We start from the raw sequence: 18,172 nt of genomic DNA on the forward strand, positions 1-18,172 counted from the left end.
GAGTCCAGAATCCATGACTATATATTCCCAACATAGAAAAGGTAATCTTGTCCACTCTCCTCCTCTTTCTCTATGAATGCTAAATTTATAGTAGCTAAGTCTGCCAGCCTCCGCATTTTGTAATCTGGATTCAGCTAAAGAATTTTTTTTTTTTTAAACAGGGCTACACTTTTCTCCTTTTCTTAACAGCTTATAAAACAGAACCTTCTAGTACCACTAGCAAATTTATTGAATATGTCTACATTCCTTCTAGGTCATAGATAACATAACTGAAGTAAATTAACATTTGCCTTTTTTTCAAATATTACTTTGAGGTTATTAGATCAAGAGAACTGTATAACTAATGTTTTGACAATTTAATTTAGAATGCTTAGTTTGTGCTGCTTGAGTAACATGTCAAGCCTTACCAATACTACCCTAGTACCATGCACCCCCACTTCCCTCTCTCACACCTACTATTTCCTGAGCACTCTCTAAGGGTCAGGCACTATACTGAGTGCTTTCCATGAATTATCTCATTTAATTCTAATAATAACTCCGAGGTAGATATTGTTATTTCTACTCTACAGGTGAAGAAATTGAGGCTTAGAAGTTAGGCTGCTTGCTTAGGTCACTGAGCAGGGATTTGAACCCAGGCATTCTGATTAGACAGCCCACTGTATAATTAGGTAATAATTCAATGTGTGGAATTACAGAGTAGGTTTTGGTTTCAGAACTCTCAGTGGAGCAAAAGAATGATTATTTTCGAGTAATTGTACCTCCATGGAATGTACCTCCATGATGGTACACTTCTTTAAAAAAGTGTAGAAAGTGGCCGGGTGCAGTGGCTCACGCCTGTAATCCCAGCACTTTGGGAGGCTGAGGCAGGTGGATCATGAGGTCAGGAGATCGAGACCATCCTGGCTAATATGGTGAAACCCTGTCTCTACTAAAAAAAAAAAAAAAAAAATAGCCGGGCGTGGTGGCGGGCGCCTGTAGTCCCAGCTACGTGGGAGGCTGAGGCAGAAGAATGGCGTGAACCCAGGAGGCGGAGCTTGCAGTGAACCGAGATAGCGCCACTGCACTGCAGCCTGGGCAACAGAGCGAGACTCTGTCTCAAGAAAAAAAAAAAAAGTGTAGAAAGTATTCCAAAGATGAGAATGGGTGATATATGCTGTAACTAGCTCCAGAAGATGAATATTGTTATTTAGAATCAAAGGCCTCTGAAAGTCAAGTTAATTTTTTTCTTCCTTGTCCTAGTGATTAGTACTTCGGGTTAGAATCACTGCTGGTAGAAGCTGGTATTCTGGAAACAGCATGGGCTCACTGGTGTGACAAACAATCTCACCATTTATTGCCATAGGATCTTGGGCAGATAACCTAATTTTTTTGAACTACAGAGTTCCTCATTTATCACATGGAAATAGTGCTAATTATCTGAAGGAGCTGTGAGAAACAAATCTGCGACAGCTAGTCCCTAAGCTATGAGCCCTATGAGGCTCTTTTGAAGGTAAAATGAGATGAGGTAGGATAAAGGTCCTAGCAGTGTCTGAAATATAGCACATACAAATATTTGCTTAAAAAATGACTTGGTGGGATCTAGAGTCACCTTCATCTCCTACTACCCGTAGAAGAGTTAGAGTGAAAAAGCACGAAAAGGATAGATACTTACTTTAGTCAAGCATAAGTGGTTCCTAGTATGTCGGTTATTCTGTATAATTTTATTAACTAATCTGACTAACTGATAATTGGCCCAAATACCCTTAACAAGTGGTTTTAAAATAAATGAAGGGACCTCACATTAAAGTAATTCTTCGGAAATGCCAAAATAAAAAAACTTACGAAATATAAATACAATTTGGGGCAGAGCAAATTTGTTCATTTAAAACCTTTAATTGGTTTCCATTGGTTTTTATTTTAAGTATTATTTATTGTTTTTTAGAGACAGGGTCTCTGTCGCCCAGCCTAGAGTGCAGTGGCATGATCATAGCTCACTGTAACCTCAAACTCCTGGGCTCAAGTGATCCTCCGACCTCAGCTTCCTGAGTAGCTAGGATTATAGATGCACACCACCACACCTAGCTAATTTTAAATCTGTTTTGTAGAGATGGTGTATTGCTATGTTGCCCAGGCTGGTTTCAAACTCCTGGGCTCAAGTGGTCCTCCCATCTCAGCCTCTCAAAGTGCTGGGATTACAGGCGTGAGCCACAGCTCCCAGCCTCCATTTGTTTTAATGTAGTGAATTGACCTAAAGACTCCAACTTGAGTTAAACAAACAATAGTAGAATTCAGAAACCTCTTTTTGGTCAGGTAAATATCTAACATGTATTGAAGGGACATTGGAGAGTACTATCCCCAAAAGCCCTGCATTCCTATCTCTGGCAGGTTACTACCCACTACCTCCTGTGGTATTTGAACCTGAAGTTTCCTCTTAGGTAACAAAAGGATAACAATCCCAAGTTACACAGGAAGGATTAAACCACATCAGCAGAGTTGAGAATCCTAAGTGAATGCAAGGTTTCTTGCCAATGACTGTGAAAGCAGTTCATAATTTACGCCCAATATCTGTTTCTAAGCAGAAACCTTCTTCCTTACAATGATATCTTATCTCACTTGGGATATTATACTGTAATAAATCAATGGGAATGAGTGTCATGTCTAACTTTACTCCACATCCCACACCTCACACATTATTTCCATTAAAAACATTTATTAAATAAATAAGGAATAGTTTTCAAAATATGCAAACTGAGTTAATCTGACCTATATGAATAAACTGAGCCCATAAATACTGTGCTATAGCATTAATGCCATTGAAAGATTTTAATATCACTAGATAAGTATTCATAGAAAGCTTAGGGATTAATAATTACTTGCCATAGGCTCTACATGTTTAAATGACATCTTAGGGAAAAAGAAGCATGTTGTTTAGAGTTATTAATTGATAAAGTAGGGTAAGGGTTGTATGACAGCAGCAGTTTAATGAGTACAAAAGGCTCAGTATCTGGACTGTAAGAAAACAGATAATACAATTTCCTATACTGGAAATTAGAGAAAAGTTTCTGAATTAAGGATGACATCTAAACAAATAAAAACTCTAGAGCTCTGATAAAGGCTACATAAAGCATAATGACAGTAACTAGTGAAAATATTACTCTCCAAAAGTTGATGAATGAATATTTGTCTTGCAGTTGATCATTCAGTTGAAATTCTTGGCAAGAAGAACAAGAGGGAGTACTTTATAACTAGTGAATAGAAAACAGATAGACTTCCTTAGAGATTATTTAGCAACAAGCTTTTAGAGTAAAATACACTCTCCTTTTGACTCCATGAACTACCAGTATTGCTTTTTTTTTTTTCTCAGATTAACTGAGCCAAATACCTTTTATTAGCTTGATTTAAGCATCAGGTACTAGCCTATTATGCACCATCTGTCAGCTGCGGATCTCTGTACCCCTCCACACCCCACAGAAATCTAAATCTCTCCAAAGAATTTCTGCTAATTGTCAGCATGTCTCATGATCATCAGGCCTCCTTTGCCTCTTGTGCTCTAGCTTCCTCTGGCCTACACCATGCAAAAATAATTTGAATCTCTGCCATCCTGAGTCTCCAACCAAACAGCACCCACAAGAGCACAACTTTACTGAAGGCTGTTAAGAAATCCTGGAGATAGGTCATGTCAACCACTGCACCTCTCAATACCACTCCCTCCCTTTCTTCTTATCTCAAGATAGCAGTTTGGTGATCACCTTTTGTGATTTGAGGATGTTCCTAAGGTACTGTTTTTCAACTTCTCTCTGGTGAACCATATCAAGGCACAGTGCTTTTCCCAAGAAATACATTATTCTCTCTAATAGCAATTCATTGCCAACTATTAAGAAATCTTTTTTTAAAGAAAAAAATTTGCTCATGCTGAGAATTATTCAGTACCATCTAAATGTTTGTTTTTTAAAAAAGGATCTTAACAGAAACTGAAAGAAATGAGATAGCCTACTACATGAGACAATTTGGCATAAGCCAGTTTGAGACAACTCACTAGTTATACAGAAATCTTAAAAGAGGAAAAGCAGAACAGTACATATGTGAGAATCTCCAAAGGGGTTTGGAAAAATGGTAGTATTGATAAACAACTCTGAGAAGCTGTGGCCCTAAGAGAATGGGATAAAACCCTGCTGCTTTTCCCCCTTTCTTTTCTATCCCAGCATGGCTCTGAATGAGGGCACAGTTGCAAAAAGTGCATAGTAGAACAGTGTAACTAAAGATCCAACGTTCTGGCTGGAGGAAGAAAAGGGGAGGCCCACGACAATAGAAGGTATTGAGGAGACTGTAAAGGGAAAAGGGAACCCATAAAGTCAGTGCATGTGTCAATCCAATGCTAAACTGCATATCAAAGACTCTGAGAACTTAACTAAAAGATAGTCTAGGCTTGGCGTGGTGGTTCATGCCTGTAATCTCAGCACTTTGGAAGGATGAGGTGGGTGGATCATCTGAGGTACGGAGTTCGAGACCAGCCTGACCAACATGGAGAAACCCCGTCTCTACTAAAAAATACAAAATTAGCCACATGCGTTGGCGCATGCCTATAATTCCAGCTACTCAGGAGCCTGAGGCAAGAGAGTCTCTTGAACCCGGGAGGTGGGGGTTGCAGTGAGCCAAGATTGCACCATTGCACTACAGCCTGGGCAAGAAGAGTAAAACCCCGTCTCAAAAAAAAAAAAAAAAAAAAAAAGTCTAACAGCCAGGTCCCACGCTGGACAGTGGGTGGCGTATACATGGGACAGATACAAATAGCAATGCAAATGCATTGAGAACAAGACTAAGATTGAAACCAAATCCCACAGAAGGGTGATCAGAACTTGTGGCCTGAACCCAAATGGGTTGTCTGCTATAACATAACATTTTTCATAGGATTTAAATAAGACCCAGAGACTCATAATATTCAAAATGTTTAGGATACAATAAAAAAAAATTACTTGGCATAAGAGAATCATACAAATCTTAACTTGCATGGGAAAAGACAATCAACAGATGCTAATACTGAGATAACAGGCACTGGAATTATTTGACACAGACTTTTAAACAGTTATTGTAAAAAAGCTGAAAGAAGGGCAAACACTGTTGAAATAAATGAGAAGACAGAAAGCTTCAACATAAAAATAAATACAAATAAAAGTTTTAGAACTGAAAAATACAATAATCAAAATTTAAAACCCACTGCAAGGGCTCAGTAGCAGAATGGAGGTGACAGAGAACACCAAAGGTCTAAAATTCATGTCACTAGAGTCCTAGAATAGAGAAGAAGGAATGTGTTGAGGATAAAATAATTTAAGAAATAATGTCTAAAAACCTCCCAAATTTGGTGAAAGACACAAACCTACAGATTCAAGAAGCATAGCCAACATCACACATAGTAAACCCAAAGGAATCTATACCTACTCATGCAAATCAAACTTGCAAGAACAAAAGATGAAAAAATCGTAGAGAAAAATAATGCATTATTTATAAGGAAACAACAATTTGAATAAGTAAAGATTTTCCAAAAGAAACCATGCAGAACAGAATTTGGTGGAACAAACATCTTTAAAGTGATGAAAGAAATGAACTGTTGACCCATAATTCTGTATTCAGTGAAAATATCCCTCAGAAATGCAGGTTAAATAATGACATTCTAAAGTGAAGGAAAACTAAAATAATCTGTGGCCAATAGATCTGCTCTAAAATCATCATTCAAGGAAGTTCTTTAGCTAGAAGAGAAATAATACCAGAAGGAAACCTGAAATATCATGAGTAAAGAAAGAGTAACATGAATGGTAAATATCTGGGTAAATATAACAGAGTCTTCTCCTGTTGAGTTCCTTAAAATGTGTTTGACAGCTGAGAGCAAAAATTATTAACATTTTTCTGAGGGGATTCTCAATATATGTAGATGTAATACACAAATTGGCTAGAATACAAAGGGAAGAGGTAAAAGGACCTACATACATGTAAGAATTCTATATTCATCTTGAAATGATAAAATATTAACTCTAAATAAACTATGAAAAGTTTAAAAAGTATATTGTAATTCCTATATCAATCAGTGAAACAAAACACTATTCAGATACTGTCAAAAACACAATAGATAAATTAAATGGAAATGCTAAAAAATGCTCAAATAATCCAAAATAATGCAAAAAAGAGGAAACTGATATGTAACTAACCTGCACATTGTGCACCTGTACCCTAAAACTTAAAGTATAATAATAAAAAAATAAAAAATAAAAATAAACAAAACAAAACAAAACAACAAAAAAAGAGGAAACTGAAGAATAAAAAAGGGAGGGCACTTCTGGTTTCACTTCTAACATGTAAAGAGCTTGAAAGTCATCAATTCATTCTTGCAACAAGAAAAAAGCTAAACAAACTGGAAAAAAATGATTTTTTTTTAGATGCATTACAGAGTTGAGGTCACAGGGTAAAGTGCCATCCCCAAATCTGGAAATACAGGCAACTACAGAGAATCATTTTCCAGATCAGCTTACCTGGAACAAATGCTACTGGAGCCATAAACTGGTAGGAATGCTTAAGTGGTAATTTTAATGAACTGCAGGAAGCTGAGTGTGGATTAGCATGACAGTAAGAAACTCCTGGGGGCCCAGTCCGGGGGGGCTCTGATAAAACAAAAAGCACCAGGTCTAGATGGGTTCACTGATGAATTTTACTGAACATTTAAGAAAGAAATTATTCCAGTTCTTTGCAATCTCTTCTAGAAGACAGAAGCAAAGGGAACACTTTCTAACTTACTCTATGAAGTCAGCATTATCCTAATACAAAAACCAAACAAAGGGATTAGAAGAAGAGAAAACCACAAACCAATATCTTTCAAGAGCATAGATTCAAATATCCTCAACAAAATATCAGAAAATCAAATTCAACAATGTATAAAAAGAATTATATACCATGACCAAGTGGGATTTATCCCAGGTACACAAAGCTGGTTCAACACACTGGTAAGGATGTGAAATAATAGAAGTTCTTATTTGTTGCTGGTGGGAATGTAAAATGGTAGAGACACTTTGGAAGACAGTTTGGCAGTTTCTTACAAAACTAAATGTATCCTTACAATCCAGTGTTTGCTTTTTGATATCTACTCAAATGAGTTGAAAACTTATGTTTTCATGTTCCACATGGCTGGGGAGGCCTCAGGAAACTTACAATCATGTTGGAAGGGGAGGCAAACACGTCCTTCTTTATTGTGGTGGCAGGAGAGAGAAATGCAAGCAGAAGAAATGTCAGCCACTTATAAAACCATCAGATCTCCTGAGACTCACTCATTATCATGAGAACAGCATGGGGGAAACCATCCCAATGATCCAATCACCTCCACCTGGTCCTGCCCTTGATTATGGGGATTACAATTCAAGGTGAGATTTGGGTGGGAACACAGAGCCAAACCATACACTGGTAAAAGACATCTATGAAAAGCCCATACTTAATGGTGAAAGACTGAAGGCTTTTCCCCAAAGACTGGGAACAAAGGAAGAATGTCTACTCACACCACTCCTATTTGTCTTCATACTGGAAGTCTTAGCCAGAGCAGTAGAGCAAAAATAAATAAATGAATAAATACATGTCATACAGAGTAGAAAGAAAGAAATAAAACTGCCTGTATATAAAACAAAAAACAACAAAAAAATCCAAAAACCTAGAACTAGTAAGTGAGTTTCACAATGTTGCAGGTACCAGGCCAACAAACAAAAATCAATCATATTTCTGTATAACAATGACAAACAATTGCAAACCAAAATAAAAAAATACTATTTATAACAGCTCCACAAACAAGGAAATGGTTTTAAATCCAAAAACACATGTGTAGGGTACTGCTAACAACTATAAAATGCTGATGAAACAAATCAAAGGAGACCTAAATAAATGGAGAGACATAATCATGTTTATGGATTGGAAAACTCAACATAGTAAAGATGTCAATTCTCCTCAGACTGATCAATAAACGTACTGAAATTCAAATAAAAATCTCAGCAGAATTTTTTTGTAGAAATAGACAAACTGATTCTAAAACTTTTATGGAAAGGGCAAAAGAACTAGAATAGCCAAAGCAATTTTGAAAAAAACAAGAAGAGAGTTGGAAGAATCATTTCAAAATTTACCATAAATCTGTTGTAATCAAGAAAATGTGGTATTGGTGAAAGGATAAAGACACAGATTGATGCAACAGAATAGAGAGTCCAAGAAAAGAACCATATTAATATAGCCAACTGTGTTTGACAAAATTGCAAAGTCAGTTCAAAGTCTTTTTAACAAATGGTACTGGAATAATTGGACATCCATATGAAGAAAATGAACCTTAACCTAAACTTCATACCTTATACAAAAATTTATTCAAAATGGATAATAGATCTAATTGTAAAATGTAAAACTATAAAATGTTTAAAAGAAAACTTAGGAAAAAATCTGTGTGACTTTAGGTTGGGCAAAGAATTCTTAGACATAACACCAAAAGCATAACCTGTAAAAGGAAATAAATCAATCAACTGGACTTAATCAATATTAAATATTTTTACTCCGTGAAAAATATTATTGGAGAAAAATCACATATCTGATAAAAAACTTGCAAATAACATATCCCAAAAAAGACGTGGATGTAGATTATACAGAGAACTCTTGAAACTCAACAGTAAGAAAACAAATTAAATTCCCAAATAGGCAAAAGACTTGAACAGACATTTCATCCAAAAGAAAATACAGAAGGCAAGCAAGTATGGGACAGATTAAAAATTACTACCGGATTGCTCATTGTAACAAGTGAAATGATTGAAAGACATTTAAAGAAGTTAATTATACCTTCTTTCCATGCCCGTTTGTACCTGTTATCCTCCCACCTGCATCTCCAGCTAACCAGTGGTAACAGTATGGTACATAGCCAACCATTATTTTCCACGGGACAGATCTTGATGCACATAACATCAACAAATATTTTTTGAAAGCCCATTATGAACCAGGCACTGGATACGGTACTATGAGGACCAAAAAGCAGATAAATTATTTAACTTCACTGTGCCCCAGTTCTTTCATGTATAAATAAAGATAATAAATAATACCTACCCCATAGAGTCAAGTGCATGTGAAGCACTTAGAATCAGTAGGACATTATTTTGTGAATTGAAGAGGCTAGGCACAAATATAAGAATGAAAACAACTAAAGGCCAGGTGTGGTAGCTCATGCCTGTAATCCCAGCACTTTGGGAGGCTGAGGCGGGCAGATCACCTCAGGTCAGGAGTTCGAGACCAGTCTGACCAACATGGTGAAACCCCATCTCTACTAAAAATACAAAAAATTAGCCGGGCGTGGTGGTGCGCACCTGTGGTCCCAGCTACTCGGGAGGCTGAGGCACAAGAATCACTTGAACCTGGGGAGGCACAGGTTGCAGTGAGCCAAGATCTTGTCAGTGGACTCCAGCCTGGGCAACAAGAGCAAAACTCTGTAACAACAACAACAACAACAACAACAAAAGTAAAAGAATATATTTAAATACTACTTTGTGTGAGAAAAAATTTAGAAAAGTAAACAAGAACATAAAACCAAATGCCATGTCACAGACCACTTCAAAACAGTTAAGGACCAGAAAAGGGTTGATGGGGAAACAATTAGTACTCTGTTGTACCAGGCCTAGGCCAGTGACAACGGGTACATTTATTTCAGAAAGTACCATGTTGCTTCTACTTGAGAACAAGGATCACAAACTGGGACCTGGAAAAAAGCTTCCCAGGACCTATAGATTGGGTCATAATCTGTGATTAAAAAAGGACCATCATTACACACTCAATGACCAGAGATGACTTGTCCCAGCGGTTCTCAAAGTGTGACTCAGGGACCCCTGTGTGTCTGCAAGGTCAAATTTCTTTTTGTATGAATACTAAGACACTTGTTTGTCTATTTCATTCTTATCCCCTCATGAGTGTACAGTGGAATTTTTCAGAGAATACATGAAGTGTGAGATAAAACAGAGTAAAGCAGATATGCTCCTATCATGCCAGATTTCAGAGATTTACAAAAAAATGTAAAACAATGCCACTGATATCACTAAATTTTTTGTTTTGCAGGCATAATTTTTTTAAATTAAAGTATGTTGTTTATAACATATTATTAATAGATATATTCCATATAAACAAAAGCTCTTTGGAGTTCTCAGGAATTTTTAGCAGTGTAAAGCAGTGGCTCCCAACCTTTTTTGGCACCAGGAACCAGTTTTGTGGAAGGCAGTCTTTCCATGAATGGGAGTGAGGGGCTGTTGATTTCAGGATGAAACTGTTCTGTTTCAGACCATCAGTCATTAGAGTCTCATAATGAGCATGCAACCTAGATCCCTCGCAGGTGTAGTTCACAACAGGGTTTGCGCTCCTATGAGAATCTAATGCCGCCGTTGATGTGACAGGAGGTGGAGCTCAGGCAGTAAAGCTCGCTTGCCTGCTGCTTACTGCCTGCTGGGCGGCTCAGTTCCTAACAGGCCATGGACCAGTACCAGTCTGCAGTCTGGGGGTTGGGGACCCCTGGTGTAAAGGGCCCAGAGACAATAATTTGAGTTCCACTGCCTAATACTAAAGGGTGAAGTTGGCTAAGTTCATTTAGCTAACTTGGGCCTTCATTATTTTCACAGTCTCCACCCTTAGAGCTGTATTTGTGTTCATCTATACTAAACTGTGCTTGACAATGTCCTGTTGGAATGAAGGGGAAAATAATTGAAACATTCTCCCAACACTTTGGGAGGCCGAAGCGGGAAGATCATTTGAGGCCAGGAGTTCGAGATCTGCCTGGGCAACATAGTGAGATGCTATCTTAAAAAAAAAAAAATTAGCCGAGTATGGTGGTGTATGCCTGTGGTCTTAGCTACTTGGGAGGCTGAGGTGGAGGATCACTTGAGCCTGGAACTTTGAGGCTGGAGTGAGCTTTGACTGCACCAGTGCACTCCAGCCCGGGCAACAGAGTGAGACTCTGTCTCAAAAAAACAAAAATTCATTTGTTGTCATTTCACCCTTTATTCAATACATGATTAAACTATATACACAAATTACAGTATGTATTACATATAAAAGGTATTGAAAGCTTTGCTAGTATAAGCAATGAGATGAAGCTATGTTCTTTCATGGTATCTTGTAATGAGGTCTGACTGGGTCAAAAAGTCAATAATCTCTTTTTTACATCTGTATTATTAAGATTTCACTGTTTTGGATACAGACAGCTGGTACTTGTTGCTTCTGCACTATGCTAACTCCAAAGGAAAGCTTTAAAACTTCTTTACGCCAAACCTTGGTTCTCAGAACTTCAATCTCTAGCAGATACAAACTGTCTGACTGATGGCTAAAATTGATTTTTAACATTAGCCAAAGTGCAATAATAAAACTGAAAAAAATCCATATCCAGAAGTTTTAACCCATAGGGTTATCGTAGAAGGAGAATTTTTCAGAACCAAGAACAAGACTACTTGGAGATAAGGCTCCTAAGAAGAGGAGCTAAGTTGAAACTTGTATAGTTTTACGAAAAACAGAAGCAAACCACACTGTTTTTATTTTTAAAAAATTTAAGAAGGCAAAGCATTTCTTCTAAAACGTTAATCTCTTTCACTAAAGCTCTTTAAGGATTCTTAATTAATTCTTGAGATTCTAATAGCCCTAAAGACAAGTCTTAAATTGTATTTACTTTGGAGTACAAATTAGAATGACATTTTGCGAAAGCCATTTGAAAATATTTAGCAGAAGTCAACATGTGTACTTACTGAGAAAGCAATTCTAGTTTTAGAAATTTATCCTAAGAAAATGGGCAATGACATAGAAACAAGGATGTTACAGCATTGTTTAAATATCCAACAACATGGTCAAGTAAATTTGTGGTTCATCATATAGTGGAATATGATGGTCATAATACAAAAGATAAAAATTACATCATAAAATTATACATGATAAGGAAAAGTAGTCACTGCATATTGCTGAGGAAAAAAAGCAAGTTATAAAGCTGTAGTACTATATGATCTAATTTCTGTTTAAAATATGTATGTGCATAGAAATACCTGGACAGATATAAATTAACATGTATAAAAATATACTTTTACATATTTGATGTAAATAGCATAAATATATAAATTGATATGTATAAATTAACAGTATTTATCTTTGAGTTTGGGATCATAGGTAATTTTCATTTACCTTTTTTGAGTGTGTCTGCATTCTGATTTTTCCACAGTGAACATTTTTTTGTTTTTTTTTTGAGATGGAGTTTTGCTCTGTCAACCAGGTTGGAGTGCAGTGGCATGATCTCGGCTCACTGCAACCTCCACCTTTCAGGTTCAAGCGATTCTCGTGCCTCAGCCTCCTGAGTAGCTGGGACTACAGGCACCCGCCACCATGCCCGGCAAATTTTTGTACTTTTAGTAGAGATGGGGTTTCGCCGTGTTGGCCAGGCTGGTCTCAAACTCTTGACCTCAAGTGATCCACCTGCCTTGGCCTCCCAAAGTGCTGAGATTACAGGCGTAAGCCACCATGCCTGGCCACAATGAACATCTTTTAGTTATATAATAATCAGTAAAATATTTACTTGAGGCAACCATGCAATTGTTGGTATTTTTCAAATTTTTATAATACTAAATACTGTATGTACTATGGAAGAAAGTGATGGAGGGGAGAGAAAGAAGAAGAGAAAGAGGAAGAAGGCAGACAGACCATTATACTGTTTATTATTTTATCTTGTATATGTGCTGTAATGTTTCAAGTTAATCTTAGAATTAACAATCTGGAAAGAAATTTTCAATGAAACATAGTAGTGAAGAGTTAATGTGCATAAAATCGAAGCCTATTCACATAGATTTAATCTTTCTCCTCTCCTTAGAAATGCCAATTTTGTTGTGTAAGGAGCAGGTGGCTATCTTTCTTGTAACTTTTTTGGGAGCTCACCAAGCTTCATCTAACCAAACCCAATTTGGCATATGGACTTCATCCATATGGTCATATGAATCCCTGGGCAAGTTCCTCCTGCCATGTGTCTAATCGGTTTCATAAAATCCATGCTCAAAGAAGGGTCTACAGCTATATGAGTCTGTGATACTGTGGGACTAAGGAATATAGTGACAAAGAGACCACTCTACCTGCTAAACTGGAATCTGGTACCATCACTATCACTAAATATTGGCAGTGTATATCTGAACAAAGGAGGAATCCTAGTAATTCTGAGTGAAAAATTTCTATCATGCATTTCAGTTTAGATCTACTAATAACACTTCTTTAAATGCCTTGTTAGTGAAATCTGGGAATAATTTTCAAACACCATACACACTGTTTACAATTGAATCATATTTCTTTTCTTTCTCTCCCTCTCTCTCTTTTTTTTTTTTTTTGCATAAAAAGTATAATGCTGCTGAATGGTACCCAAATGTCTGTTGTATACCATGCCAATACAGCAGCTCAGCCAAAAATGCGAATAGAATAATTTGCCAAGTAAAAGAAAACATAACAAATTGGTAATGGTTTCTATCTTGACAGAAAATGAAAATGATCCCTCAATGTGTGGCCACTCATGTGGACACATAAAAATGTCTTAGAAGCAATCATTTTACCTCAGATAACAGACCCTGACAGTGTAGTACAGCACACTGGCTGACTTTCACTTCTTAGAAAAGCGGCAACCGTGACCTACAAAATAGTCTGGGAACCATGTAATTTATGCATAACACACATGCACATGCCATGCACTCATAATATTTGTTATAAATCATTCTGAATATAAGATTCCTTTCCTGAGAAGAATATACTTTATGAGAGAGGATCTAAATCACCAGAGACTTGAGAAAGCTATACTGAACAGAAATGATGTTGTTGCTTATCAGGTTACAAAATCCAAGGTCTAAATTGCAATAAAAAGGCATTACATAAGGGCCCTATATATGCTATCTGATTCTGCATAGTGCCTTGAACATGAAAGGTATTTTTGTTAGATGTTAGATAAAACAAATACCAAAAAAATTCTGGAGGTTCATAGTGTACAGCTCTGACTTTCTCCTTAGAAGACTGCAATTGAAAGCAGATATGAACACCCTGAAGACCTGCTAATGGTTCCTTTAACTTGTTCTCCACTTCTTCACCATTTATTTTTTTCTCCCAATGGAGAATTAGCCAACATCATTGGCCAGTGATTTTTTCCCCATGTCCAGTGAAGTTTCCCCGTTTTAAACTTTCTAATGAGAATGTTAGACAGAAAATTGATTGTATAATCAAATAACATGAAAAACAGGAATGGCACTTTTAAAAATACATCATTGGTATCTGAAGCTAATGAGGAATTCAAAATGAGAGAATACTGAACCAAGGGGCTAGGAAGAACCTTGGAAGTTAAATGGTCTTGCCAAGTTGAAAGTAAATTTGAATCCTGTGGGTTATGAGCTTCAAATAAAACTTCTGGGGTTTGAATTTGTTGGTGACTTTCCTGTTCAATAAAAAAGGACTTAAATGGCTTATAAAAAGGTTAAAAAAACTTATTGGGCATCAAACTCCTCTTACAAAACACCATCTTGATGAGTTAAGTGTAAATGAATCAGAAACACATGGGTCATATTTCCTTTAAAAATGCATATGGATTCAAAAATAAAGGGAAGAGGACTTGGCAAAACATTTTTTGTGTGGTGGCTGAACCCAAAACATTTGAAAGAGATTTTGAGACATTCAAGGAATCCCCCCCACCGCCAAAAAAAAAAAAAAAACCCAAAAACCCAAAACAAAACTAAACTAAACCTGTCCAGTCATATAAAACAAAAAGTTCTATACAATGTGCATTTAACTATGGGTCAATCAACATTCACTGAGCCTTCGCCTTTGGCACCAAACTATGGAAGGAGACAGCTTCTGCCTTCAAGCAACTTATTTGTATAAACAAATCTATATAAGTAATAGAAACCTATTAAAAGATATCTAGGATCTTACAAAAACTGGCATCGTAACCCACATCATATGAAAACTATAAATTAATTGAGAAATAGACAAGTGCTTTCAGGGTCCTAGGTTAGGTAGGATTCATTCCATTCAAATCATCATGCCCTCAGCCCTTTTGATTAAAGTTATATATAGTTGCAGAGTCTTACGTGTTTGAATGTTTTCTTAATAAGTGTTTTTATGTCTTTTTAAATGTGTTTTCCAGCCCTCCTTCCTCCACCCTCTAGATTTGTGAGTGCTCAACAAATCTTGCTGACTGGTTTCCTGAAGGATAGGAGTGTTGAACAGAGTTTTGAAACAGGGGAGATGCTGTTTGGCAGAGAGAACTGAGGCTATGATTCTGGGTTGGGGTAATGGCACATGTGATGGTTCAGAGGCTCCAGAGGGTGAGTCATGTGTAGGGGGTGATACATTGGCTTGCTTGCAGCAATGTGGCTGAGCCAGGGTGTAGTGGGAGGTGGAGGCAGTTAGGTGTGGGGAGGCTTAATACACTGCATGTGAAGTCAACTTGAGGACAGAGGGGTGTGATAAAGAAAAACACAATTTTTATTCCTTTTTTTTTTTTTTTGCCAGTATAGGATAAAGTTCTAAGCAAAGGATATGTATATGTCATTACTTTATTTATCAGTGTCTTAAAAAGCTGAAAAATATCCAAAGATAAAAATAAAATTAACTATGTATGAGTTGCTAGGATCCTGTAGATCATAACTTTGAAGAGGAAGTTAGTAGGATTATGAAATAGATTACTGAGTTCTAAAATGTTTGTGGGAAAATGTGAGAAATTATTGATTTATTATCTTCTAAGGTTGTTTTCGAGTTGTTTAATGTGAGTCTCATCTTTTCCACAATATTAGAAAGTTTCTTAGAACTGGGATAGTGTCACATATTTCTTGTGCATTTTTTACTGACTAGCACAATGCCGGACACATCAAGTGCTCAATAAATGCTTGTTTCTTCAGTGCTTGGTGTGTTTATTTATTTTACTTTATATTGAACTGAAATAAAGTCAAAAGTTGCCGAGGTCCTATAATGGTGATGGTAAACTCTGAAAACAAAAGGATGATATAGCGGAAATGCCCCAGTAGTGTCTCTGCTCTGAGACTATTTGTTCATGGTTAATATACAGAAATCAAAGCGCTTACCATCCTTCATCATCTTCTACTTCTGTTTCAGGAATGTCATTTTCAGGCGTTTCAGCAATTGCTTGAGTGAGTTTAGATTTAAACTGGTTCAGCAGTGCAAGGGTCTGAAATAACAATTAGACTGCTAAGTTTTCTGATAAAGATAAATATAATTTTAAAAGAGATGCTTAAGTTTGGTAGAAAAGGAAATATCCTACTTGGATGTAAAACAAAATGTTTGATTTTGAACAAAAAGAACAAAACTACCTTTAGGCTGCAATAATGACATTAATAAACCTTGACATCATTCTGTTTGGATTTGCACTGACATTTCCCCTCAGAGATAGGTGACTATTTTCTGATTTGGGAAACAAAAGTTTGCTTACATAGAAGACAGAAGACCCAACTTTTGAAAATACATGTTTGGCCTGGTGCATTGGTTCATGTCCCAGCACTCTGGGAGGCCAAAGTGGGAGGATCTTTTGAGCCCAAGAGTTCAAGACCTCAAGACCAGCAGGGGTAATGTAGTGAGACTCTATCACTACAAAAAGAAAAGAAAAAAAGTCAGATGTGGTGGTGTGCATCTGTAGTCCCAGCTACTATGAAGCCTGAGGCAGGAGGATCCCTTGAGCCTAGGAGTTTTAGGCTGTAGTGACCTATGATTGTGCCACTGCACTTCAGCATGGGTAACAGAGTGAGACTGTCTCTAAATAAATAAATAAATAAAATAAAATAAAATAAAAAATGTATGCTCATTTATAGTTAAGAGTTTAGTGTCTATAAGAAAGAAAGGTAATTCACTAAGTTATGTGAAATAAAAAATAAAAAAATAGTATTGCTTATTTCACAAATTTCCAAAAATATAAAAATATCAATATAGGGAAGGTAGAATGAACATATTAACTGTTGGAAAATGAGTAAATTGGAATATCTTTAGAAAGCTGTTGATACATACTGGAAACTTTAAGATGATCATTCCCCCTGACTGAGTAATTCCTATCCTGGGACGATAGAAAAATAAGGTGAAACAGAGAAAATGGCTACGCACAAGATGTGCACTGCAGCATTACTCATACAAATGGAAAAATGAAAACCTGTTAAATGTCTATCAATAAGAAACTAGATAAATTTAGTAAAAAGCAATAAATACGCTATTTAAAAATTTTATTTTTATTTTTTATTTTTATTTTTTTGAGACAGAGTCTCTCTGTGAGGCCCAGGCTGGAGTGCAATGGCGTGATCTTGGCTCACTGCAACCTCCGCCTCCCAGGTTCAAGCGATTCTCCTGCCCCAGACTCCTGAGTAGCTGGGACCACAGGCACGTGCCACCATGCCCAGCTAATTTTTTTTGTATTTTTAGTAGAGATGGGGTTTCATTATATTGGCCAGGCCGGTCTCCAATTCCTGACCTCAAGTGTTCCACACGCCTCGGCCTCCTAAAGTGTTGGGATTACAGGTGTGAGCCACCGCGCCTGGCCTAAATATGCTATTGTTATTAAAAATTATATACATGAAACATTGCATTCTATTGTTAAGTGAAAGATGAATACAAATATTGTGTTAAGTATATTTTTTTAAAAAGTGTGTGTGTGTAGGGGGAACATTACTGTGAATTCTTGTTTGGCTCCTATGCTCTCTGTGGGCAGGAAGAAGCAAGTGGCTATAATTTTGTAATCACACCATCTCCTAGGTCTTAACAGTCTACTCCAGAATTTGAGCAGACAAGAGAAGCTAGAAAAAGGTTTTTCTATTCGACATATTTACAGAGTCCATCATTATGAAATGGGATAAAATACTACCTGTCCGAGAAATCAAGGGCCTAATCAAGATTTTGGTATGTTGAATTCAATACTGAAATCCTCACATTTCATAAGGAAAAAGATGTGTGACAGTTCAACATGTGAATAACTGGTATATTAGAGAGTCACAATACATTCCTAAGCTCCAGAATTTATCTAGAGAGTATCAATAAGATCACAGTTCATGAAAAAGTTAAGTAGGTCTGGGCAATCTAGAACTCAAGCTTAATAAAGACAAATGGTGTCAAAATAACTGCAAGAAAAAGGTGGTTGGTTATTGCTTTAAAAATGATAGTAAAAAGC

The 18,172-nt window shown here is 36.7% G+C and overlaps 1 protein-coding gene across 1 annotated transcript in view; it reads right to left on the minus strand.

Moving 5' to 3' along the window:
* CWC27 (CWC27 spliceosome associated cyclophilin) overlaps positions 1-18,172 on the minus strand; it is a 251,293-nt gene that overhangs the window by 24,902 nt on the left and 208,219 nt on the right. The window contains exon 13 of the mRNA XM_517739.8: positions 16,092-16,195. Within this exon, the coding sequence (XP_517739.3) occupies positions 16,092-16,195 (104 nt within the window). The remainder of the gene's footprint in view (positions 1-16,091; positions 16,196-18,172) is intronic.

Source organism: Pan troglodytes, chromosome 4, assembly GCF_028858775.2.
Source record: "Pan troglodytes isolate AG18354 chromosome 4, NHGRI_mPanTro3-v2.0_pri, whole genome shotgun sequence".
In the NCBI taxonomy this organism is placed as follows: domain Eukaryota; kingdom Metazoa; phylum Chordata; class Mammalia; order Primates; family Hominidae; genus Pan; species Pan troglodytes.